The sequence below is a fragment of the Podospora bellae-mahoneyi genome, chromosome 3, assembly GCF_035222275.1.
Source record: "Podospora bellae-mahoneyi strain CBS 112042 chromosome 3, whole genome shotgun sequence".
NCBI classification, from domain to species: domain Eukaryota; kingdom Fungi; phylum Ascomycota; class Sordariomycetes; order Sordariales; family Podosporaceae; genus Podospora; species Podospora bellae-mahoneyi.
This window is the reverse complement of record NC_085882.1, coordinates 2,799,713-2,822,223: the sequence shown is the minus strand read 5'-3', so window position 1 is coordinate 2,822,223 and position 22,511 is coordinate 2,799,713. Positions and strand designations below refer to the sequence as shown.

The 22,511-nt window shown below is 52.2% G+C and overlaps 7 protein-coding genes across 7 annotated transcripts; 4 read left to right on the top strand and 3 right to left on the bottom strand.

Annotated features, from left to right (window-relative positions):
* The first annotated feature begins 382 nt into the window (after positions 1 to 382).
* QC761_0056590 (uncharacterized protein) lies at positions 383 to 3,780 on the top strand. Its single transcript, XM_062872525.1, is given in 5 exon segments — positions 383 to 420; positions 482 to 1,734; positions 1,795 to 2,667; positions 2,815 to 3,412; positions 3,424 to 3,780. 2 exon segments carry the CDS (start codon positions 395 to 397, stop codon positions 525 to 527), a joined length of 72 nt encoding a protein of 23 aa, XP_062733789.1. The 5' UTR covers positions 383 to 394; the 3' UTR covers positions 528 to 1,734; positions 1,795 to 2,667; positions 2,815 to 3,412; positions 3,424 to 3,780.
* A 3,448-nt stretch (positions 3,781 to 7,228) lies between these two features.
* On the bottom strand, positions 7,229 to 11,471 carry CRM1 (Karyopherin transporter; the record flags this gene model as incomplete). Its single annotated transcript, XM_062877968.1, has 4 exons — positions 7,229 to 8,054; positions 8,116 to 9,385; positions 9,443 to 11,198; positions 11,406 to 11,471. The coding sequence occupies 2 exons, from the start codon at positions 11,469 to 11,471 to the stop codon at positions 11,082 to 11,084; spliced, it is 183 nt and encodes a 60-aa protein (XP_062733788.1). The 3' UTR covers positions 7,229 to 8,054; positions 8,116 to 9,385; positions 9,443 to 11,081.
* An 812-nt stretch (positions 11,472 to 12,283) lies between these two features.
* QC761_308220 (uncharacterized protein) lies at positions 12,284 to 14,360 on the bottom strand (the record flags this gene model as incomplete). The annotated part of the gene is made up of 4 exons (XM_062877967.1): positions 13,564 to 14,360; positions 12,849 to 13,474; positions 12,436 to 12,794; positions 12,284 to 12,367 (listed from the first exon to the last, which is right to left on the bottom strand). Exons 1-4 carry the CDS (start codon positions 13,881 to 13,883, stop codon positions 12,284 to 12,286), a joined length of 1,389 nt encoding a protein of 462 aa, XP_062733787.1. The 5' UTR covers positions 13,884 to 14,360.
* A 127-nt stretch (positions 14,361 to 14,487) lies between these two features.
* On the top strand, positions 14,488 to 15,805 carry vps29 (Vacuolar protein sorting-associated protein 29). Its single transcript, XM_062877966.1, has 3 exons — positions 14,488 to 14,880; positions 14,975 to 15,397; positions 15,453 to 15,805. Exons 1-3 carry the CDS (start codon positions 14,812 to 14,814, stop codon positions 15,570 to 15,572), a joined length of 612 nt encoding a protein of 203 aa, XP_062733786.1. The 5' UTR covers positions 14,488 to 14,811; the 3' UTR covers positions 15,573 to 15,805.
* A 4-nt stretch (positions 15,806 to 15,809) lies between these two features.
* QC761_308200 (uncharacterized protein) lies at positions 15,810 to 18,394 on the bottom strand. The gene is made up of 2 exons (XM_062877965.1): positions 18,133 to 18,394; positions 15,810 to 18,072 (listed from the first exon to the last, which is right to left on the bottom strand). Exons 1-2 carry the CDS (start codon positions 18,185 to 18,187, stop codon positions 16,082 to 16,084), a joined length of 2,046 nt encoding a protein of 681 aa, XP_062733785.1. The 5' UTR covers positions 18,188 to 18,394; the 3' UTR covers positions 15,810 to 16,081.
* A 143-nt stretch (positions 18,395 to 18,537) lies between these two features.
* Positions 18,538 to 19,211, top strand: DAD2 (DASH complex subunit dad2; the record flags this gene model as incomplete). The annotated part of the gene is made up of 3 exons (XM_062877964.1): positions 18,538 to 18,892; positions 18,955 to 19,014; positions 19,075 to 19,211. Exons 1-3 carry the CDS (start codon positions 18,676 to 18,678, stop codon positions 19,209 to 19,211), a joined length of 414 nt encoding a protein of 137 aa, XP_062733784.1. The 5' UTR covers positions 18,538 to 18,675.
* Positions 19,212 to 20,142: 931 nt separating this feature from the next.
* Positions 20,143 to 22,463, top strand: QC761_308180 (uncharacterized protein; the record flags this gene model as incomplete). The annotated part of the gene is made up of 2 exons (XM_062877963.1): positions 20,143 to 20,494; positions 20,554 to 22,463. 2 exons carry the CDS (start codon positions 20,143 to 20,145, stop codon positions 22,461 to 22,463), a joined length of 2,262 nt encoding a protein of 753 aa, XP_062733783.1.
* Between the last annotated feature and the right edge of the window lie 48 nt (positions 22,464 to 22,511).

Here is a 22,511-nt window from a genome sequence, read left to right as displayed (position 1 = left end):
GGTGATGTTGCTATTTTCTACCACCTGCCAAAACTTGATCTTGGACTTGTCCTGTGAAGAGAGGGGAGTTGGTTCCGCCCGCGGCCAATGGGAGGAGGAAGAATGGGAGTGGGTTGTAGGAGAGGGAAAGAGCACCTCACTGTTTGAGCAGGTAGCAGCTTCCCCAAGGACAGACATCATTTCGCAGCAGTTCATGCTGGTTTAACTTTGGTAGATGGTAAGTCAGGGTGGTGTTCAAAATGCCATACTTGAACTCTCTCTCTTTCTGTTTCTTGAGCAGAATCCTTCCCAACCTGTTTTCGGACTGTGTCATAAGCCCATACTTGAGCATTTGCTGCGCGCGGGATGGTAGTAACGGGGAGGAAAGGGATGGGTGGTAACTGCATCGACGACGATGAACGCTATTGGGAACCTGTTGACGTACGCCTTTCTTTCTCTCTGTTACTCACCAGTCAGTCACTCGGGCTGACGCAGTTTACAGGCAGGCAGATGGGAGGGGTATACAGCAAGTCGGCATTCCTGAATAGGACTGGTGCTTGCTGGTGAGGAGGAAGGAAGGGCGCGGGTTACTGCAGGACCGAAGCCCATTCCCACACCACCACCATTCTCTTGGGGAGCACAAGGGAAAAAGTCGACGACGACATTGGCTTGCCCCGCATTTTCTGTTCGAAGCTGCACCACCACCACCATGACAGCCCACGGCCACTGAGGCAGGCAGAGAGAGAGAAGGCAGACAGACATACGAGCAGGTAGATCTGCGGTCCACTGTCACCATCACCATCACCATGCATGTTCCCCCCTTCCCATCCCGCGCGCACCTCGTACAGTACAGGAAAGGGTCAGCAACCAACCACTCGGGCGATTTCTTTCCTTTCTGTATGCCTTCGGACAAAGGCTGAGCTCATCCTCAAACATGGAAGACGTGGGGAAATATGGGCTGGCTGAGACCGTCGATTTGGACACCCTGCATTAACAGCTGACTTCCTTTCTACATGTGTTCGACATTCGTTCGAAGGACGTTTAGGCTACGCTGTTGTTGTTGCTGACTGCATTTTTCTTTTTCCATGCCATGATCAAGTATGGATCAACCTTACCCAACGTTTCTTTCCTACCTACCCAACCTAGCTTACTTGTTACACATTTTTAAGATTCTCATGTAAGACCAACCTCAACGATTTTCAAGATTTCATGTACGGGGGAGGCAAACACCCCCCCCTCTCTTCCCCTTTTTGGCTTCTTCATGATCAATAATTGCTAAGGTGTTGAGCCGGTCTGTGAGGGTTGCAACCGGCGCGCGCGCATGCAAGACGCAGCAAGAAGGGAAGGGAAGGGAAAGGATTGGATGGGAGGGGGGGAGAGGGGCATGCATGTGGATGGCGTGCATGCGTATACTACCACCTATGCCTAGGCGAGCTAGTTTGCTATCGTGCCCAAACACCACCACCCACCCCCCTTTCTTTCGTTGTGTAGTTGCTGTGGTGGTTCGTTGCCCCGGGTTTTGTGGCTGCCGGAAGGGGGCGAGTGGCCGGCAGGGCCGAAGGCGATAATGAGATGAGCTTTTGTAGGCTCTACTACCCTGATCGACATTGGGAGAAACCTAGGAGATTTGTGCAAGTGCCGTGGTGATCTTGTGAGGATTGATGAATAGGAGATTTTGGGGAGGGGGGGGGATAGGAGGGTTTGATCGGGGGGATGGGGATGGTGTACGGGATTTGGCCACTGTGGTGTGGTTAGGTGAGTTTGTAAAAATGCCAATAGTTTTGTGTTTGACTTGGTGCTGATACTATGGAGTAGATCTTTGCAAAACCAAGCACAGCTACCAGTTGTTGATATCCGTGACCAAGGTCTTCTCTTTGCTCCTAAGAGAACAGGTTCTCTCGGAGGAGTCTCTTGATGCCTACATCTGCCTGGCTGGCTACCTCAACACCCGGAGGAGACAACCCGGGAATACCCACAGAACGACCACCTCTGCAACCATCCCAAGCTCACCTTGGTCACGACTGCCCACCCGGTATTGTCCACAGAAAAGAAGGCATCACGCTAGGAGCTACACACCACTTCGACTCTCTGATTGGCCACCTGCTCAAGATTTGAGATCTTTTTCTAACTGCGCCGGAGATGAGACTCGGTGGGATGAAGGTGTGGAGGGTTTCAGTCAGGTGAGGTTGGGGTTATCTCCCTGATGTCCTCTCTCGTGTTCTGTGTGGGTGAGAAGAGGGTAAGTATGAGAAAAGGGGAAGAGTGAGACATCAACCACGCGGCCTTTTCTACCACACCTCTGTTCACTTGCACAGTATGAACTAGCATTTTCCTCTTCTCATCAGCAAAGCTGGAGGACTGTCTGAGGGCCACGTTATCGCCACCCTTCTGCTCGTCTTCTTCTCCCTCCCGGATGATCACTCATCCTCGCTCGTCCCGTTCCCCTGCTGCTCGTGGCCATGTAAGATTCTGAACACGGAAAACCCGTCGAGAGTTTTTCTCACAGACAATATAGACACATGTCATTCATGTTCGTATCCATGGTGAGGTGAAGGCAAAACGAGGGGGACAAAAGGTGACTGATCGCCTTTTTTCCCTGTCCAGCTCTACTGCAAGTATCCGGGGTTCTTGAACCCACCCCGTTGGCCGCCAAAAGCCGGACCGGGACGGGACGAACGTATATGTAATGTACTCACCCTAGCTCCCCCGTGGCCCTTTGTCAGGCACGTTGTCCTGCTGGTTCGCGGAACACTTTTTGGTCTAGCAGTAGTCTCAGCTGTAGAGCGGGATCTAGGTCATTAGCTATTGTAGAACTTGAGAACTGACAGCTGAAAGAATATCCTCTCCGAAAAGAAAAATGAATGATCGTCAGGTCCTTGATCAAGAGACAGGGCCGTGAGCCCACGCGTAAGTCTTATTTCTCGTCTATTATGCTGGTGACTTTGCAGCCGTGTCTCTCCCTTGGTGTCGATGCGCGGGTCCAAGAATATGTATGTCTCGAAACAACATCATCGAACGGTTCTCGCCAGTCGGATGAACTTTTCTGGCTTGGCTTAGGAAAAAGAAAAGAAAGGGAATATGACATGTAACGGACACCAGGTCTGAGCCACGGAAGAGGGAAGAGGGAGGGAGCTCGAACTATTCTCTGCTCTCTCTGGTGTGCGTAATGATTTCGGTTCAGATTTCTGCTTTGGCACGTGGGGAGGGATGGTATGGATGCCATGTGGTGGTTGAGGTGGCTGGCTGGGAGAGGGTTGACAACCTGCTGAGCAAAGTTTGTCAAAGCTGAAAGCGGTCAAGGTGAATGACTGGTTGCCTTTTGATGAGAGAACATCATGCTATTTTTTGGGGGGTTGTTTCTTTTGCACAAAAGAGCAACAATACACGAAGCGGAGGGTGCCGTGGTGGTGGTGGTGGTGGTGGGGGGGGTTGGGTTGGGTTTTGTGCTACGATATGTTCTTGTGATGCTCGATAGGGAGAAGCTCAAACGGCAACCGGCACCGGCCAGCTGTTGTGAGCAAGCGGAACTGAGAGAGAACACACCACCATCCCATCCACGGTTTACAGCTGGATCGGACAATGCTTTCCTTCGGGATATGGCTGGTTGCATTTGTTACCTAGCATTTTTGGAGAATGTAGTGTAAAGAGAAAAGGGTGGTTCGGTATCAGCGTCGGGTGTGTTCCACTGGCTGGGGCGAGTAGGTATGTTTGATGCGGATAGCCGACGGAAAGAGCATGCGATGCAGAGCGGAAAAGGGAAGGGCTTGCTTTTGACACGCGGGCACGAGCGGAAGGGGACACATGAGAAGGGAGGGAGGGGACAGGAGGGTAGGGTAGGAAATGGGTGAATGGAGGAGGGGTGTTGTGTTACTGTGTACTATGTGTGCTGCCGTGCTTGGAGGGGGGGGATCAACGGGTGGTGTTTAGCTAGCTATCTCATCCCTTCAATTGCTTGATGTCATTGCGGGAAGAAAAGATGGTGGCATTGGGTTATGATGATGACGATGGATAGATTGACGGTCGGACTCAACTCGGACATAAACAACGGGTGGTTGTGCTTGATGAGATATCAGGTATGTTTTTTGGGGGTTGCCTTGTTCGTATTTTCACTTGTTCACCCAGTGAGTGACCTGACATGTCTCTGTTTCTCGCTTGTGTCTATTGTTTGCCTTCCCAAGTTAAACTGGGGACACGCACCAGAATCCAAGCAGGTTGATCACACTCTATACATTTTCTTCGCTTTTTTGCTTCTTTTCCCTTCTCCCCGAGTTCAGTCCGTGATACCTTGAGGGGTGTATACCGCTCCAGACCGAAACAAACCGAGAAAACTGACTGAGACACAGAGACAAAGTGACACTGGCGTACTGGTTACAGTGACTTGAACACACACATACGACACGGCATGCCTGTGACGGCTTGTCAGATAGAAAGCTGTGAGACAGAGTGTGTTTTGGTACGGGGTCACCGAGGCTTAGTCTGAAGAGGGGGTGTGTCTTTTCAGGAAAGGGCCCTTGATCGTACCATCTCCTCGGCCGATCTGTTGGCCACTACAGAAGAGCTGGTCTTGAAGCTGTTCTGTATGCAGGGCTGTTGTTGGCTGTAGGGCTGTGGAAGGACGGAAATGAAGACAGCTAGCTGAGCACAGGGCGGCGAACCTGTTACGGACGTTTGGTCTCGGCTTCGGGAGTCTGCAACTGTTCTAGAAGCTCGGTTTCCGCTCTAATTCCCGGTATCCGAAGCGAAGAAGAGTTGTATGCGGCTGGTGTGTTGCTGAGTTGGTGCCTGAGGGGGCTTATTGTTTACTACCCCTGAGTGGAACCTGCCCCTATATTCTCAACTTTAGACATTGCCAGTTCCTCACTACACACCTTCCTGGTGACTTGTATATGGGTACAAATCCTTGAATCCTATCTTAAAATCTAGCCTCTGGTCACCATGCAAGTTGACAAGTTGCTTTGTCGAGGAAAATAAAGGGAGACTGCCACTTCGCATGAGGGCCTAAGAAGAAAGCCAATAGCCCTGAAATACATATTACTAGGCCTTAATAGGTAGTCGGTAGATCTTAAAAGATAGTGAAGAGGCGTTGGGAGGTAATCAAAACCCGTTTAACATAGTATATAGGCCTTAAAAAATAGTCTATCGGCATCAAAATATAGTCTACAGATCTCAAAAGATAGTCTATATACCTTAAAAGATAGTCAAAAGGTATGTTAACTATTCTTCCAGCTATCAACTTTCGTCACAGTGTCTCTCTCTTTATCCAAAATATGCCTTTCCGCAATATACAACTACGAAATCAAGTCTCCATCCAACGTCACCCACCCCTAAGTAAAACCATTAGATCATACTACACCCGATATCGTGCCAGCTCCAACCCACATCCTCTCTTTGACGTGGGGCTTGAGGAAAGATAATGTCCGCTCAAGATTAAATATCCTTTCCATCCTTCAGAGGGTAACACCGTATAATCGAGTTGGGTTCGCCGCTAGGGGTATGGTACTGTCTGATGGGAGGAGGTATAAAGTCGTAGGGGATAAGGGTTCGGCGGAGAATGTTTTGCTGAGACCACTTAGTCTCGGCATTATCAGGGTCCCATTTTGACTAGGCCTTTAATGTTGGCCACGTTATACTACGGTAGTCCGGCTATCGAGTAGCTCTATGGAGGTTGCTGGATCGAGGGGCGCATTGTCCAGATGCATAGTATGAAGCCACATCGTACAGCTTCCTCGATTATGAGGTTCCAGTTCAACCAGCTAGGAGCCTGAAGACATCTCCTACGTTGAATAACTCGGCGAGAATGAAATAAATGTGCCGGTGACTTGAATTCGGTGACATCCATCCCGAATCAAGCACTGCTCTCTGATGGTTGATTGTTGGTTTCAAGATGACGGGTCGATGTTTGCCATTGTAGTATCGATATCGTCTTCAAATTCGTCTGCTAGCCCCGGAGAGATAGTTGGGCTTTGAACCCCAATTTGTCGACCAGACCAGTACGTTTGTGATAAATGCTTGAAGCAGGCGCTTGGTACAGTATCACTTATTCGGATGTCTAGAAAGCGAGCGCCTTGTGTTGGGTGAGGAAGCGACTCTATCTGGTGAGCAAGTGTCAATGCATCTGGTAAGCAGGGGCCCCCATCTGGTAAGCAAGCGTCAATGCATCTGGTGAGCAGGCATTCCCATTTGGTAAGCGAGCGCCCCTATTTGGTGAGCAAGCGCCAATGCATTTCACGAGCTGGTCCGGCTCGAAAGGTTGGAAGGCGGAAGAATAAGCAGAAGGTGAGATATGTCTACCCACTTCGGATACCTTGAGCATAAGACTGACACAAGTTGCTCTTTGGAAGAAACGAGAGTTCTACTAGGGGAAAATACAGGTCGACACACTTATTACAGCTCCTTCTCCAGCTCCTCCGGTCCGCTCCCTGCTCCCTACCCTGTCTCCTCCCAGGGTTTTCGAGGAGATGATCCCAGCCGTTCATCATGAGGTGGATTCTGTAGAGATTTGGTGAGCGAGTGCCCCAATCTGGTGAGCGAGTGCCCCAATCTGGTGAGGGAGCGCCTCCATGAACGAGCAAGCGCTCCCCAGCACCCAAACGTCGACGAAGAGACAATTGTCTCAACAGCATTCAGTACCTATTCGTCAGCGGCGTTTGAGGACCCGGTACAGCGAGCAAGCGCCGCAGCGTCTCTATAATACAGAGCTAACGCCGCTGACGAATAGGTATTGAATGCTGTTGAGTCAATTGTTCCTTCGTCGACGTTCGGGTGCTGGGGGATGGCGCGCTCCATCTTGTTGGAGAAACTGGTAAGAGATGCTCAAAATACTGAAAAGTGAACACCTAGGTACGCGGATGACCTGTAAAAAAAGTGCCCGGGGAAAGAAAAGCTTCTCAGCAGATGGGGGTGCAGAAGACCCTCAAACCTGAGAGAGCTTGAGGGCTTGAGCTAGATAATGAAACTGGCGTCAGGGGGCGTAACTGCCCAAAATCGAGATTAGGAACAGGAGGAAGTTACAATGGGCCAAGGAGAGAATGTGAGCTTCTTTGGGTAAGTACCTATCCTATATCCAGAGAGGCAGGAACGACCTACCGAGCGCCAGCCCTTTGGTGTGAGGTCTATTAGAAGTATGATTTCGTTGGTCTCAAAATAGGGGGCGCCCTGGCATGTGGAAGGTATCAGCAGCCAAGGCTCTCGGGAGTCCTTCGTCACGAAACACAATCACTTCTTTCGCTCGTCATCTCATCACCATCTCCTCACTTTAAAACATTTCTCATTTCTGTCTCAGAAAAGCTATTACCCAGCCGAGAACCGTGTTGCTAATGTACCTATTGATATTTAGCTAGCATCTCGATATCCATTTCTCTCCCCTCTCATCAAAGAGCCAGCCAGTCATCATCACATTTGACTGACAACACTAGCAATGTCATTCATGTTTTCCTTTCCCCTCCACAAACCCATCGCTAAGAGAGAACGATCGCACAATGAGAAAACACAAAAAGCAAAAAGTCCACCCAACAATAGGCAGATTCGTCAGCCCAATCTTTGAAATGAGGAGACACAAGTCCCTTTGACAGAAAAAGCCAACAAACTTTGTTCCCTTCTCTAATGGTATCATTACAAGTGCGTCACATAGCTGGCGCAAGAAAATAAAATAAAATCTTGAGATCGTAATCCCAAGAAACAAGAACCTGGGATGACATGCTATTCAGCTTACCATCTGCATATCCTGCTAAACCCCGTAGACAACCCAGCCGTCATATTCCCCGCCCGACCGCGGCTCTGCTCTTGCGGTATTGGTTTCGTGTGAGGGCGCAAACTCGGTACGGAATTCTTGGTCCAGTCAGAGGTCCTCATCTTCAAGCTCAGACGGCTTGAGCAGACCGCCAACCTTGGAACGACGCTCCAGGTCAGCTTGCCGGGCGTCACGCTCCATCTGCTCCTTCTCCACCAAGTAAAGCTCAGCATTGTCGCCGGCGAACTCACGCAGCGAGATCAAGAAATCACGCAGCGCAAGTCTGAACTTGTCGTATTGCGTGTTCAGCGTGAAGAGACCTTCCACAAACGCGGTGATTTGAGGGCTATTGTAACTTGTTAGTACATATACACGTAAGACAATGAGAATCCACTAAGGTTACTTACGCAGTCAGGTTGGAGAAAGCGTTCTGAAGGAGGTTGCTCACAAACAAGCCGAGGAACTCCTTGTTGCTGGGGGAACCCTGGGCCTGATCTGGGGTATAAATAGGACCCTGGATCTTGGGCTGGGTGCCGTCGGCAGGGCTGATAAAGTAGAACATGCGCATCAAGAGCATGGATTGAGTCTTGAAGCCGGCCTTGTGGTCCTGGTCCGTCAGAACGAAGAAGACATCCTGAAGAATGGGGATGAAGAACTGCTGGAAGAACGCATTCGATGTGGCAACATCTGTCTTCTCCGCAATGTTGTTGATCAACTCCAGGCACATGTTAAGACCAGCAGTTTCCACATCGCGGTTATCGTGCTTGCTGGCCCACAGGCACGAGTCGATGACAAACTTGAACTGACGGTTGTCGAGCTTCAAGAGGGCGGGGAAGCAGTGGAGGTTGATGGCGCGGAGCAGGTTAAAGAACTCGACACGGTGCTCCGGGAACTCGGAGAAGTCCTTGTTGATCATCTCTAAAGTGCACTCAAACACATTCTCCATGATGACTGGAACCTGATCCTCCATCAACCCAGAGAGCTTTGTGATCATAGCGGTCATGCACCTGAGGACCTCAGCATCACGGGCGCCAGGAACATTGCGGTTGTAGTCAACGAGGACAGAGTCCAAAAGTTGGGGAACCATCTGGGCCCGCACTGTCTGGAGATCCTCAGCCTTGTCAATGAAGGTCTCCACAAGCTTGAGAATTTCCTTCTTGATGGTCCGCAGGCCACGAACGATGGGCATCTTGGTCGCGACTTCACCCTCGCGGGCGACAGCCTGCGAAATCAGCTGACTGGTGGTAGCGTACATCTCCAACATGTTGTTGTAGAGGCGACCGATCTGAGGGAAGAAATATGTGCCGATGGAGGAGCAGGCCGAGACGTTGGTCTTCATGATGTTGCCAATGATCTTGATGGTATCGGCATTCTGGAGGATGGTGGAGTCCTGGGTAGCCGCCTGAATGATCTGGTCCCAGGCGGTGTTTGGGATGCTCATGAGCTCAGTCAATAGGCGCTCCTGAACATTCCTGTTGCCCTGGGCAGCCACCATGTAACCGCAGGCCTCGTAGAAGGTGTGCACCTGCTGAGGAGTCAAGTCGGAAGTGATCCTCCCAAGATTTCGAATGATTTCTTCAATAAAGGGTTCATTCTCGCTTGGCTGGAGAGCGACGAAGTGACGTCTGCACTGCTTCGCAATCTTAATAAAAGTGTCGCAAGCCATGTCCTGAACACCTGTCTGAGAGTTAGCGAAATGCAACAAAAGATTTTAGCTTGAATAGGGTGGCATACCTTCGTGAGACTCGTGCATGAACTCGAACAGCTTATTGACGACCGTCTTGAGGAACTTCCAGTGAGCCTTCAAGAAGCGGGGGTACTGTCCAACAATATACATGATATTACTGGCGACAACGGCCTTGTTGTCTTTGCCACGTTGGATCTCGGTGAGACCGAGGAGCTCCTTGATCACGGTCACTAAGAAACGCTTCTCCGTCTCTTCGTTCATGGCCAAAGAGATGGAACCAATGGCCCAGCAGAGGACGTTGCAGTTGTGCCACGACCACTCGGATCTGTCGACCTGTCGCGACAGCTTCTCAGTCATGATGTTCTCGGTGTCGACGACATCGAGATGGGTGAGGTAAACGAGACACTCGCGAATCGTCTTGTAGAGCTGAACAGTGTCGGTTTCCTTGACAAATTCACGAACGATTTCTCCCTCATCGTTCTCCACAATCAAGACTTCCTCAGGCCTGACCATCTTCTCAATCATGACCACTCTCAGGTTCGACAGCACTTCGTTGTACTTGTGCTTGCGGAGCGGGTAGTTGTTGAGCAGTGCTGGATTGGGGGCGCCGCCGCCACCACCCAAGGCGCTCATAGCCGTCATGTCGGATAAAGGTAGCGACTGCATCTCCTCGTAGAGCTCCTGCACCAGTTTAAGCCAGTAGTCGAGGCAAATCTTGAACATCTCGCGGTCGTCGATCTGTGAAATGCGGATGAGGTAGAAATGACCGTGGGTGAGGAAATCGCGGTTGGGAAGGTTCTCGATCAAGGGTAGATGCGCGGAGTAGAAGTTGCACAGGAAAAGCGCCAGGTTCTGGATAGTCTCCTGGTCACGAGAGTTGCTTTGAGGATACGTTGTCTTGAGATCCATCTCCAGAGGAATAATGTTGGAAATTTGCGTCAACGTTTCGGTGAACATTTTAACGAGCTGTTCGTCATAAGAGTTGACCTGGCCAGGACCTCCCGTCTGCAAACCACCAATTTCCGTCAAACATTGGAGAGTGAGATTCCGGAATTCGGGCACCTCGAGGAATCTGGTCCTGAGGGTGTCGATGAGTGGCGTCTCGAAAATGTACCCCAAAGGAATCCAATTGCAGAAGCGCAACAGTGTCTGGAGGGTGGCCTTGATGAGGCTTGGTTGGGTCGCGCTGTTGAGGATTTCCTGGCACAGCGTAAAGATCTGGGAAAACTCGTTGCACATCGTTGTCTTGAGGTTGCGGGTTTTGGTGGAAGTCATTTGCTCGGCTGAGTAGTCGAACACCTCTTCGGAGAGGAGTCTCAGAATCGTCATGTTGTTCTCGCAGACTGACAGACTCGAGTGGCAGGCGGAGATGATCTCGTTGATAAATGTAGGCCAGTTGTGAGGCCACTCCTGCTTCAAGACAGACACGAGAACAAGGTTCAGCTTGTTGAGTAGTGTCTTGTTCGCCTTGAGCGACTCCTCAGAGCCAGAGCATTGCATGATGGTTAGAACGACGAAGTTACGGATGCCTAGACAGTTTGTCAGTCCACAGCTCCCGAGCATGGCCAACGACACACCACTGTAACCTACCTTGGCACTGCTCTCGTGGCAGAACCTTCCACCTCGTCATGATGACATGATCGAGAACTTGGAGACCCAAGACTAGATGTCGCAGTTAGTATCACCTCAGACCCAGTCCCTCTGCGCCCGGATAAGAATCGGAAACCAACATTTCGTCTGTTCGTAGCTCGCCTTCGAGAGTATATCGTCGACCATCAACCAGGCATCAGGGTCTTCCTTGAACTACAATCGCAGAGTTAGTCGATAACGGCTTGGAGGGAGCTATGAGTGTTGCTGGATCGGTATCGTGGGGAATGACGCGAGTGGCAGACTTGCCTGGTTAAGAGCGGCTTGGGCAGCTTTTTGCTGTAGACAGAACAGGCGGTTAGCATCACCATTGACGGTGTGAGAATACTGCCTGGACGACAGAAGCGTAGAATCAAAACATACCTGTTCGCCGCGGCCCTCATAGAAGGCACGGACAGTGGCGTCCAACTCTTCGATAGAGACCGGCATGGTCGTAGTCGCACACCTATCGCTGTGTGATTGTGGTTGTGATTGAGGTATGTATGGGGAACCGAGGCCGAGAGGGTGCGCAGAGGAAGTATTGCGAGGAGAGAGGACGAGGTCTCAGGCACAACGGTCGCGGTCCACTTTGTCGATGGTAAGGTTCTGGGGAAAGGTCTTGAGTGGAAGGCGGGGGGAGAGGGCGGTCAGGATTTTGGTAAAGCAAGAGCGTTGCAAGTGCTGGGTTGAGTGGGATGACGGAAGTATGGATAAGAGAATTGAACGTCGGGTCGAAAGCTCAGAAGGCCGAACCCCACCAGCCTCTCGATTGTTGCTAGGCGAGCAACCCCGCCTTGCGTGCAGCAGCCTGCTTCGCTGGCGGTGGAGAGTCGGCTCTTCCAGAGTTGCCCAGAAGCGCTGAAGCCGGAGCTGGTCATTAAATTATCCGGCAGCTTTGAAATCAATCACTGAGCCTCAGCCAATCATTCTGCCAGCAACCCGTCATCAAACACCTCTTCGGTTCCAGTGGCTCGGGAACACCCACCAGCTCTGCAACAGCCTGCACGTCAACTGCAGCCAATGAACCTACTTCCAGTACCTGAATTGCAAACCTGTTTCTTACCTTTATGGGCATATCTATCACTGCTTTGGAACAAGAGCCCCAATGAGGCATCTGCTTCGTTTAAAATGGTTTGAGATGGTGTTGGGCATTCAAACACAGATTGTCTATTTCAAGATGGCTTCTTTTATGCACCCCTCTATGGCCATAATGCCATTGCTTTTAGATCCAACTTCACCTCACTCCCTATATCATTCCACGCTCAAGACTTGGTATATCCAAGCTCAGCAAGACCCTCCTCCAAAGCCTTGACAGCACGCTCAATATCGCCTCTGGTGGGGTCGAGCTGTGGATTGCCTTGTTAGTCGTCATTGTTGCTTGATAATCAAACACAAATACACTAAGGTTACTCACCACACTGACACCCATGTGACCGAAACGGATATACTTGGTGACGATTTCCTTGTGGATACCACCGGCGAACACAACACCCTTCTTCGCGAGGATAGGCAGGAGCTCGGCGCCCTTGACGCCCTCAGGGAGATAGATGGCAGTCATGCCGTGAGCCTGCTCATCAGGGTTGGCCGCAACCTGCTTAAGACCAAGGGCACCGATGGCAGCCTTGATCTTGTCTGAGGCGGCCTTGTGGCCGGCAAATCTTTCAGCCACGGGCTTCGCAAGGATCTGGCTCAGAGCAGTGTGAAGAGCGTGGACAAGCTGTGGCGAGGGGGTAGCAAAGTAAGAGGGCTTCTTGGCCTCGTAGTTTTGCATGACTAATCGCGTTAGTCGGGCTGTAATGCGTATATTTTAACGCGAGGTAAACTTACTAGGGGTCCAGTTCTTCATAGAAGCGAAGTAGGCCGAGGGAGGGCTCTTCCTGTTCTCAAAAGCCTTCATGGCACGACCGCTGAACATGGAAATCGACAGACCGGCAGGGCAGCCAATGGCCTTCTGACTGGCAGTGACAACACCATCAAGGCCCCAGGCATCGAAATCAATCTCCTCACACGCAACACTGCAGACACCGTCGACAATAATGAGGGTATCTGGCGAGACCTTGTGGACAAGAGCAGAGAGATTCTTGAGTTCGCTCAAGACACCAGTCGATGTGTCAACGTGGGTGACGGTGATCGCCTTGTACTTCTTCTCCGACAGAGCCTTCTCAATCTCGGGAAGGGTGGGCTTGGTGCCAACGGGGGCCTTGAGCTCGGTGACATTGGCACCATACACTCTGAGGCAGTCGGCGAAGCCATCACTAAAATAGCCGGTTCCAAGCACCAACACGTCCTCGCCAGCCTCAATCAAGTTGGCAGCAACCAAATCCCAGCCGAGAGTACCGGATCCAGAGAGAACGAATGGTTGAGACGCAGGGTCGGTGGTCTGGAACAGCTTGCGCAACATAGACAGGGTCTCGCCGAAGGTAGCAACAAAACCGGCGCTCACATGGCTTTCGCTGTGGAGTGGGAAGATGTGGGTGTCAGCTTCTGGATCCTTCAAAGCCTAAACAGAACGGCAAGACACTTCATAAGCACCCCTACCTACCTGAAGTGACTCATGGACTGGAGGACAGCATCGTCGAACTCAATGGGTCCTGGAATCAGGAGCGTTGGGTGGGCGGGTTGAGACATCTTGGGGGTGGTTGTCGTGATCTCGCGCACTTGAATCCTGGGCAGAAGTGAGGTGTCGACGGTGCTGGGAAGACGTTCGACAGCGTAGGGGGTGTTGATCGGATATACGGGGGCAAGATGTCGTGAGATCAACGATAAACGGGCGGGGGGAGCGTCCGGTGTTTTTGGCGGGGTCATTCCTAACCGTCTGAACGCCGAGCGCGACAGTTTGGAGACCTCGGGTATAAGCACCATGTGCGTCTGCAAGCTCCCCACACCGTTCTGTACCTTATCTTGCCTGAACCGACCGTATCCAACGCCTTGCTTTGTCTCTTCTGTCCAGGTACCTGGGAACGGAAGGGTTTCTTGGTGTGATTGGACTCTTGTATAACGGAAGAAACGGACGAATGTGTATGGGATATTCAAAATAAGTCTGACAAGCAGGGCCACCGGAGAAAAGACGGAAATGAAGAGAGCAACAAGGAGAAAAGTCGGTGTTTGGGTTCGTATAAAAATGAACAAAAAATCCTGACCGCCCAGACAAGATCCGTTTCAACACCTAAACGGCTTCCAGGTTGTCTAGGCCCGGTTGGAAAAAGTCTACAGTTTGCTATTAGTCACGGATGCCAAAGTGTCCAATTCTAGACGCTTTGCCCCTTTTGATAATGCTCGTCTTGATGCCAAATGCACCGAACATTGTGCAATGGAAGAATGGATTTGTTCCAGGGCCGGGTCCGTCCGGCGAAGAAGCCGTCTTCGGACCCGCTCGCCGCTAGAGAGACTGTGGAGAAGTGGGGGAGGCTGGAGTGTCGTTCGTCATTGCTACCCCGCAGTCCCAGCCCCAACATCAGCCTCCAACGCCAAGGGGTCTTCTAATCTTATCGTTCCTTGACCGATGTTCACCGTGGTCAGTCAGCCAAGACCTGGCCACGACAGCTATCATCAGATAGCTTCCAGTCAACACCAATACATAACGCTGCCACTTAACCAGACATCAAGCTACGAGGGTCGATACCAAACCGGTTGATATAGTCCAGACGACCTTAAACACCGCGTCTCAATTTCCAACTAAGATCCAACTGGACCTCCCCCGATACAGTAGCCCGCGGCGCATAGAATAACAGCTCAACCCTCCAGCGCAACCCACCACCGAAGCGCTTCACACCCATCCACCACCGCAACAATGGCCTTCCTAATCCTAGTAATCGGCGACCTTCACATACCCGACCGCGCCCTCGACATTCCAGCAAAGGTACCCTCCTACCTCCCTCCCCCCATCCCCCAATCCAACCCCCCCCCAAACCCCCTATTCAATAACCACCCCTTTCTAACCTCTCCCCCTCCAGTTCAAAAAACTCCTCGCCCCCGGAAAAATCTCCCAAACCCTCTGCCTAGGTAACCTAACCGACAAGTCAACCTACGAATACCTCCGCTCCATCTCCCCCGACCTCAAAATCGTCAAAGGCCGCATGGATGTCGAAGCCACCTCCCTCCCTTTGACTCAAGTCGTCACCCACGGCGGCGTCCGCATCGGCTTCCTCGAAGGCTTCACCCTCGTCAGCTCCGAGCCCGACCTCCTACTCGCAGAGGCCAACAAACTTGACGTCGACGTCCTGTGCTGGGGCGGCACTCATAAATTCGAGTGCTTTGAGTACATGGACAAGTTCTTTATCAACCCTGGGACGGCGACGGGGGCGTTCTCGACGGATTGGGCGGATGGGGAGGGGGAGGGGGAGGAGGAGATGGTGCCGAGCTTTTGTTTGATGGATGTAAGTTTTGAGGGGTGGGATGGTAAGGAGGGGAGATGCTGACAGTGGAAAACAGGTACAAGGAATCTCGTTGACGCTATATGTCTACCAGCTGAGGAAAGACGCGAATGGGGTTGAGAATGTGGCGGTGGAAAAGGTGACGTATACCAAGCCGGTTGAGCCAACTGGTCCATGATACCCGGGAAGATGAGAGAGACAGAGTCGAGGGAGTAGGGAATACGGTACCGGATCTAGAATAGAGGAGCGTTTGAGTGGTTATGGAGTTTTGCTGCTGTACAGCAAGCAAAGCGTGAAAGATGTGTTGTGCCTGAGCCGTTTGGGCATTGCAGTCATCCAACTCAGCTCAAGAGAGAGAGAGCTCTTTGAAAAGGGGCTCCAAACAATATCAAAATATTACCTAATACTTCGAATCATGCTCATTTCAAACATACCAAAAGGTAACATCAGTTACGGTAGTCTTTCAAAATGATTGATATTTAACAACCCAATAACGATTCACAAACAAAACAAAATTGGTATCATCCAGCAACCATTTCCCCCTCCCCATTTGTTGTTAAAGAACGACAAGAATGAAACCTAACACAATTTGTCGTCAAACTCCCAATTCCCAAAATGCCATTTCCTATCCCAGAAACCCCCAACGTTTTGCCCCCCAAACTCCAGTGAAACAAATGCACCCAAAAATCAAAGCATCATACTCCTCCTCCTATCCACAACCCCTTGTTTTCCCTTCCCCTTCCCACCACTCCCACTCTCCACAGATCCCGTACTCTCATCCCCCACCGTACCAACCGAGCTCTCCTCGACATACTCCCCCAAAAACGCACTCTTCTTCGGCGCCAACATCGACGCCCTCGCCCTCCTCGCCCTCGGCCTATTCGTCCCGCTCTCCACATCCGCCTCCCTCTCCTCTTCTAGCTGCATCTTATGTAACGCCGCCTGAGCAGCCACACTTGATTTCCTTGCCGCCCGCTTCGGTTGTGGTGGTGGTGACGCTAGACTTAGTGTTGAGGTGGATGTGCTGGCAAAGTCATACGGGTCGATTTCTGGTTGTTGTTCTGTCGGCGGCTCAGGCTCACGAATCGCAAGAGAGGGGCGTTTCCTTCTGTCGTAGGTTATGTTGTCTATTTGCATTGATTCTTTCGCTGCAAGGGGACTAACAGTGGGAGGTGGTTTGTGGACGCTGGCTGAGAGCCCCCCGCTGGATGTAACGGTTGATTCAGACCTTGGCTTAGCAGAGGAGGTAGGAGCTGATGTTGGGTTGGGATTTGCCGAAGTGCTAGGGCGGTGGAATTTCCCCTCGCCAGAGACGGCATCGAATAATTCCTTGGTAGGGCGACGCATTTTATCCCGGAGGTTAGGTTCAGCGTAGCTTATTGCTGGGCGGGCGCGGCGGCTTGGGCGGGAGGTCTCACCCTCGGAGGAGATATGTGCTGGTGGTGGGGTATCATGGGGAAGTGGCTCGACGGAGGAGGGTCGGCCGGGTGTTGTTGGGGAGGCGAGAATTGACATAGGGAGCAGTGCCTCTGGTTCGGCGATGACGGATAGGACTGTTGGAGGCGGGAGGGTGACTGGCGGGACTTGGATCGCGGGAACTGTTGGTTTCCGTGCTTTAGGTTGTTCCTTATTTTCTTTCGGTTCTGGCGCCTTTTCCTTCTTTGGTTCCTCAACCGGCTTTGGCTTGATCGCCATCTTCTTGGGTGACATGAAATCCTCGTTCGTGCTTTTTGCAGATAATGGTACCCTTGCTCTGTCCCTCTTGCTCGCTGGCAATTCTTTGATGCTCCTACGCTTCTGAAAGATATCGCCGGCTGGGAGAGCCTCTTCAGCAGCTACCACGTCTTTGAGTGCCTTGGCTGTTTGGTCCAACGTAGCTTGGATATTATTTTCGTCGCCATATTTCCTCTTCGCTCCCGCTCTTATTGTTTGCGAAGGTGCTGTTGGTGGCTGCTGCTCAAAAGACTGTGGTCTCTTTTCAGGCTGAACATCCTTCATGGGCGAGGTCTCTACCATCTTGCTCGGTTCTGGGCTGGCCTCCAGTTTCTTGGTCAAATCGAGTTTGGGTGGCGATGACAAATTCAGCTGTCCGTCGTCGAATTTTCGGATTGGCGAAGATTTCTTCACTGGCTCTTCATCGATAAACCGCGAAACAGGCGGTGGTCCTAGATCCAGTGAATCCGCACTCGTGTCGGCAGCGGCAGCACACAAGGCCATAATCTCCTCGCTGTTCATGGTCGCTCTTTGATAGCTCTTGTTCTCGTATATCGGCGGCATCCTCCCCTCCTGGGCAGCCAAGGTCTCTGCGTCCACATTGGTGTCTCGTCGTCTTCTTATCGCTGGGGGCGTCCTGGAGATGCTCGGCCGCGACGATTTTGAGAATCTCCTATCCGCACCAGAATGTCGTTTCGCCGGTGGTTCCACTCCCAGGTTCCCTAGCAACGCGCCAAATTCGGTGAGTTGGGCCTCTAGCTTTGCTTTGATCTCGAGCGCATGGTCGGCTATCCTTCGCGCGCTGTTGTCCTCTAGTTGTTTTTCCAGACGGAGTATCTGGCCTCTGAGCTCCAAATTCTCGGACAGGAGACACGCGCAGTCGTTTTCGAGGCGACGGATTTTCTGTGACTGATCCGAGTTGATTCTGGCGATGTCTCGATTTTGCCGTAAAAACTTTCGACGTACTACACAAGATAAATGTCAGCGACACAGAATCATGGCAGACAACGGGTGGAAGAGCATACAGATCTCCAGATTGCCGTCGGTAGCAGACACAGGTGGCTCATTGAGTCGGGCCATTGTGCATGTTGTTCGAGCAAAACAGCTCGAGGTTGTTCCCAGTGTGCTGGTGAGACAGGCTCTCACTGAAAAAGGATCGGCGGGGCGGTATTCGATGATTGTAGTGTCGCAGGCGACGCGATTCCGGTGGTCGGCGGGTGGTCGGCGGGTGGATTTGAAGGTGCGAAAAGTCGGGAAGGGCGGTGACACTGACGAAGTTACATGGATAATTTGCTTGTCATTTCTGCACAGTGTTTACTTCACTTCCTAAAGAAGCATAGTATTGCACTATGCACGGACCACTCGAGACTTGTGTTGACTGGCAACCGTTTTTGGCTGGCTCCAAAGCCGAGCTCTGCCCCACTTCCAGATGCCAACACACGTCAGAAAAACGAGTCCGCTACTGACATGTGTGAACTGCACGAATAATCATTTCAGTATCTGTACCTAACCTCGACAACTGTCTCGTCGACTTGATTGCCTCGTTGCCAACATCTCGGATCGCTAAGATGTCCGGCTACCCAACCCGAAGTTTCCCATCCCACATGCGACAGCCCTCTCTCGGGCCTGGCGCGGGGGGCCAGTCTCCAGCTCTGGTGGCACGAGTGAACGAGAAGAAGGCCGAACTCGAGAACCTTAAAGAGCTCCGGGATTTGAGTGCTGCAGTTGCGTCACAGATGGAGGCTCTTGAACAGAAGCTAGGAACTCTCTCAGACGGAACGGAAGGTGTGTTGTCTTGTTGGGCTGTGGCTGGCTTGATCCTGCCCAAGTTACTGACTTTCTGGCAGCCATTGCTCTGGTCTTCGCTAATTGGCATAATGTGCTGAGGGCGATCAACATGGCATCGGGTATGCATATCTCTCCGAGTTCCCTTCCTGCCGGAATGGGGCAGCACTAACTGGCAGCAGCGAAACTTCCCAAGCCCAACCCCGAAGCCGAAGACACAACGCCCTTGCCACAGACACTCGTCCGGATTCCGACCGAACATGCTCCTGCTCTACAAGCACATGCGGAGGGCGCAGCTGAAGAGCAGGAATCAGGCTGAAACCGTTGCGACATGAGAGAATCACACTGGGTTGGCCTCTCCTCCTTGCAATCCACAGCCGGTCACATCACACCTGAAAGCATGGTTAAGGATGGACTGTCATATGTATGGATTAGAGGTCGATTGGTCTCTGTTGGATGCATAAACTACAATATCGATATCATATCGATCCAGGTTGCTGTGCCTCAAGCCGATAAGACCAGAGACAAGGCGGGGTACATTCTGCCAAGCAAGGCGCGTCATTCTCGCGTTCCTTAGTCAGCCATCAGAACGACGGGAACATTAAGTCTAGCCTCTTTGGGTGCAAATCCGAATGATGTGCAACAGGGACAGGGACTCCGGCGGAATTGCAGGTGGGGTATCGTCACTTGGGACCGAGAACGGTTCTGGTGGGGTGTTTGATGATGGGGTTGCGGGAGCTGTGCTGCTGCTCCTTTGGAAGGTCGGGGAAGCTGCAGAGTGGGAGATGCAGTATGCCCATCATGCCTTGTCTACACGAGACAAGAAGGCACAGAGGGGAAGGACGGGAGAAGGCAAAGAGGGACGCCCCTCCCCGACGCGTTGCTGGAAAGTAAACAAGAGACTGCCAGTCCTCTGGAGATGTCCTCTTTTGCCATCAACACCATACACACAATCTACACATACCTTCTCTCGTCCATATTGCTTTTGCTGTCTTTTGAGCACTACGCTCCAATTGCTACCCAGCATTCTTGATCAACTGATAACTGAACGATATCTTTCCATCTGATTTTCCCCAGAGTCTCGACCCCTCGCCCTCGGCACTGACCAATCGTCCGCTGATTAACCGCGAAATTGCATTCCGACCCCCCTGGCCTTTCACACTGTTGGGGGCATCGTGTGCTTTGAGGTCTGGGACCCTGTGGCTAGCCTTGGCATATTTCGTCGGTTTATTGCTGCGATTTAAAGAACAATGATGGCCACCACCACCTCGAGACATCGGTCGAGTCTCGACTTTGACATCCACACTGACCACAGCCATCTCTCGCAAAAGGCCAACTTAACACCCGGCAACAAATTCGCCGTCCTGAGCGATATTCACAATCTTAACTCGCTCAACATTGATTCTCTGGCCCGAGACCTGGGCAGCCTCCATCTTGAATACTCTTCGAAGGAAGGCAATTGTCAGCAGGGACACAAGGCCAAGGACCGGAGGGTTCGGTTGTCTGCTGACAACAACATTGAATACGATCATCCTTTTTTTGACAAGCACCGTGTGGTTTCTGCCACCACCAACGGCAGCGAGACGACTGTTGCCTCTGACGGTGAGCTTCACTGTCTTGAGACTTTTTACAGAGTCAATGCTAATTCTTAGTTGATGTAGACTTCAAGCACAACAACCCCCTAGCCCAAGCCGAGCACCGGCTCCCCAGCAACTTGGAGCAGATAAGAAAGCACCAGGAAGGTCAGTTCGAATGGCTTCTTACGATTCCGCTCCCGTTTCGCAGCAAGTCGCGCCGCCGGGGGGGAAACCGGTCTCTCGGTGATTCCCATGACGGAGAAGACCAAGAACCCGACCTGGGCAGCGGCGGCGGCGGGAAGAGTGTCTTGTTTGGGTGCAACCTTATCCATAACAGGACGCAGTCTGATGGCGCTTCTGTCGACCATGGTGGCTCGCTCACTAACAGGTATACCCTTTTAGCTACTCGGGTGGAGAGTGAAGAAGAGATGTCTGCTGTGGAGCAGTCTGTTGTTCTGGAGGAGGCGGATAGCAGTGTTGTTGCGAATGTTTCGCAGGAGAAGAACTCGACTGTTTTGAGGGGCGGGGAGGAGAATCTGCAGCCGGAGGGGCAGGAGGAGAGGCCAAAGTCGGTGTTGAGTATCAAGGTTGATGAGTCGTTGATGGGCATGGAACACTTGTCTCCTTTGCCGTCGCCGCAGCCTGCTAGGCCGCTTTCGAGGATTGAGGACTCGGTTGAGGAACTAGATAAGCTTGAGGAAGAACTTGAGGCCCTTAATGAGGTGGCTCAGTTGGAAAGGGTGGTTTCCCCTGAGTTGGCCACCGAGCCGGTTCTTGAGTCTATTCCTGAGGCTCCTGTTCAGCAGCAGCCTTCAACGTCGACAAGACGGGCCTCGACTATTAGAGCGTTGACTACTACTACTCCCACTACTCACACTACTACCCGTACACGCAGCACAACTGAACGCAGCTCGTCGGTCCGGAAGTCGACGTCGGCGTCATCGGCTAGGGAGGATGACAAGCCTGCTTCTACCTCCAAGACCGCCGCCAACACCTCTACAACTCGCCGCTCTATTGCCCGTCCTTCTAGTCTGCTGCCTCCCAAGGCCACGGTGAAATCTAGCAGAGCACCCACCGTCCCGGCCTTTGAACTCCCTGGTGAGGCTGTCGCCCGTCGCCTCAAGGAACAGCGCGCCGCGAGGCTCTCTCAGCAGGTTTCTGCCGAAGAAGCTGCCGCTATTGCCGCGCAATTCTCGCCTAGCAAGCCGCATGCCAAGTCTAGCAAGCCGTTGACACGTCCGACGTTTGAGTTGCCTGGGGAGGCGATTTCACGGCGGAAGAGGGAGGAACGCGAGGCGCGGCTGAAGGCGCAAGAAGAGGAGGAGAAAAGGAGGAGGGAATTCAAGGCTAGACCAATTCGTGCGAGTGTTATTGGCAGCAGTGTGGGAAATTCAGTTCGGGAGACGGCTACTAGCCGGGCGAGGCAGGCTAGGATGGAGGCTGGGGGACAGGCGACGACGCCGACGCATACCTCGACTGCTACTGCGCCTACGTCAGCTTCTGCGGCGAGAATGAGGCATTCCATTGCTGTTACTGGGGGTGGGTATGCTTCTAGCACGGTGGCTGCTTCGACACGGTCAGCGGCGGCTTTGTCTCTGACGACCACGACGGCAACGACGACTAGAGGTCGGACATCTCTTGCTGCTCCTTCTGCTGGGGGAGCGGGTTCTTGTAGCAGGGGGACGTCGGCCACTTCTGCTGCTAGCAGTAGTGGGAAGAGGAGCAGCACTACTACTACTACTGTGAGTCAGGAGGAGGTGCAGCAGCAGAAGATGAGGGGGAAGGAGATTTTCAAGAGGGATAATTCTTTTACTTTGGAGAGGGAGAGGGAGAGGAAGGAGAGGGAGCAGGCGGCCAAGATGGCGAGGGAACAGGCTGCGGAACGGAGTAGAGCTCTGGGACGGGAGTGGAAGGAGAAGATGGCTGTTAGGCAGAAGAGGGCTAGTTTGATGATTTCTGGGTCGGGGGGTGAGAGTGGTGGGCAGAGGTATTAGATGGTGGGGGAAGGGTTTTGTTAGCTTGGAGTTTTTATTATTTGGGGT

Excerpts from the sequence above, each read along its gene's own strand:
- QC761_308200 (XM_062877965.1), bottom strand. The coding sequence starts at position 18,187 with ATGGCCCGACTCAATGAGCCACCTGTGTCTGCTACCGACGGCAATCTG. Across the intron at positions 18,073-18,132 it reads CGACGGCAATCTGGAGATCT|TACGTCGAAAGTTTTTACGG; the intron begins GTATGCTCTTCC and ends TATCTTGTGTAG.
- vps29 (XM_062877966.1), top strand. The coding sequence starts at position 14,812 with ATGGCCTTCCTAATCCTAGTAATCGGCGACCTTCACATACCCGACCGC. Across the intron at positions 14,881-14,974 it reads CCCTCGACATTCCAGCAAAG|TTCAAAAAACTCCTCGCCCC; the intron begins GTACCCTCCTAC and ends CTCCCCCTCCAG. Across the intron at positions 15,398-15,452 it reads CGAGCTTTTGTTTGATGGAT|GTACAAGGAATCTCGTTGAC; the intron begins GTAAGTTTTGAG and ends AGTGGAAAACAG.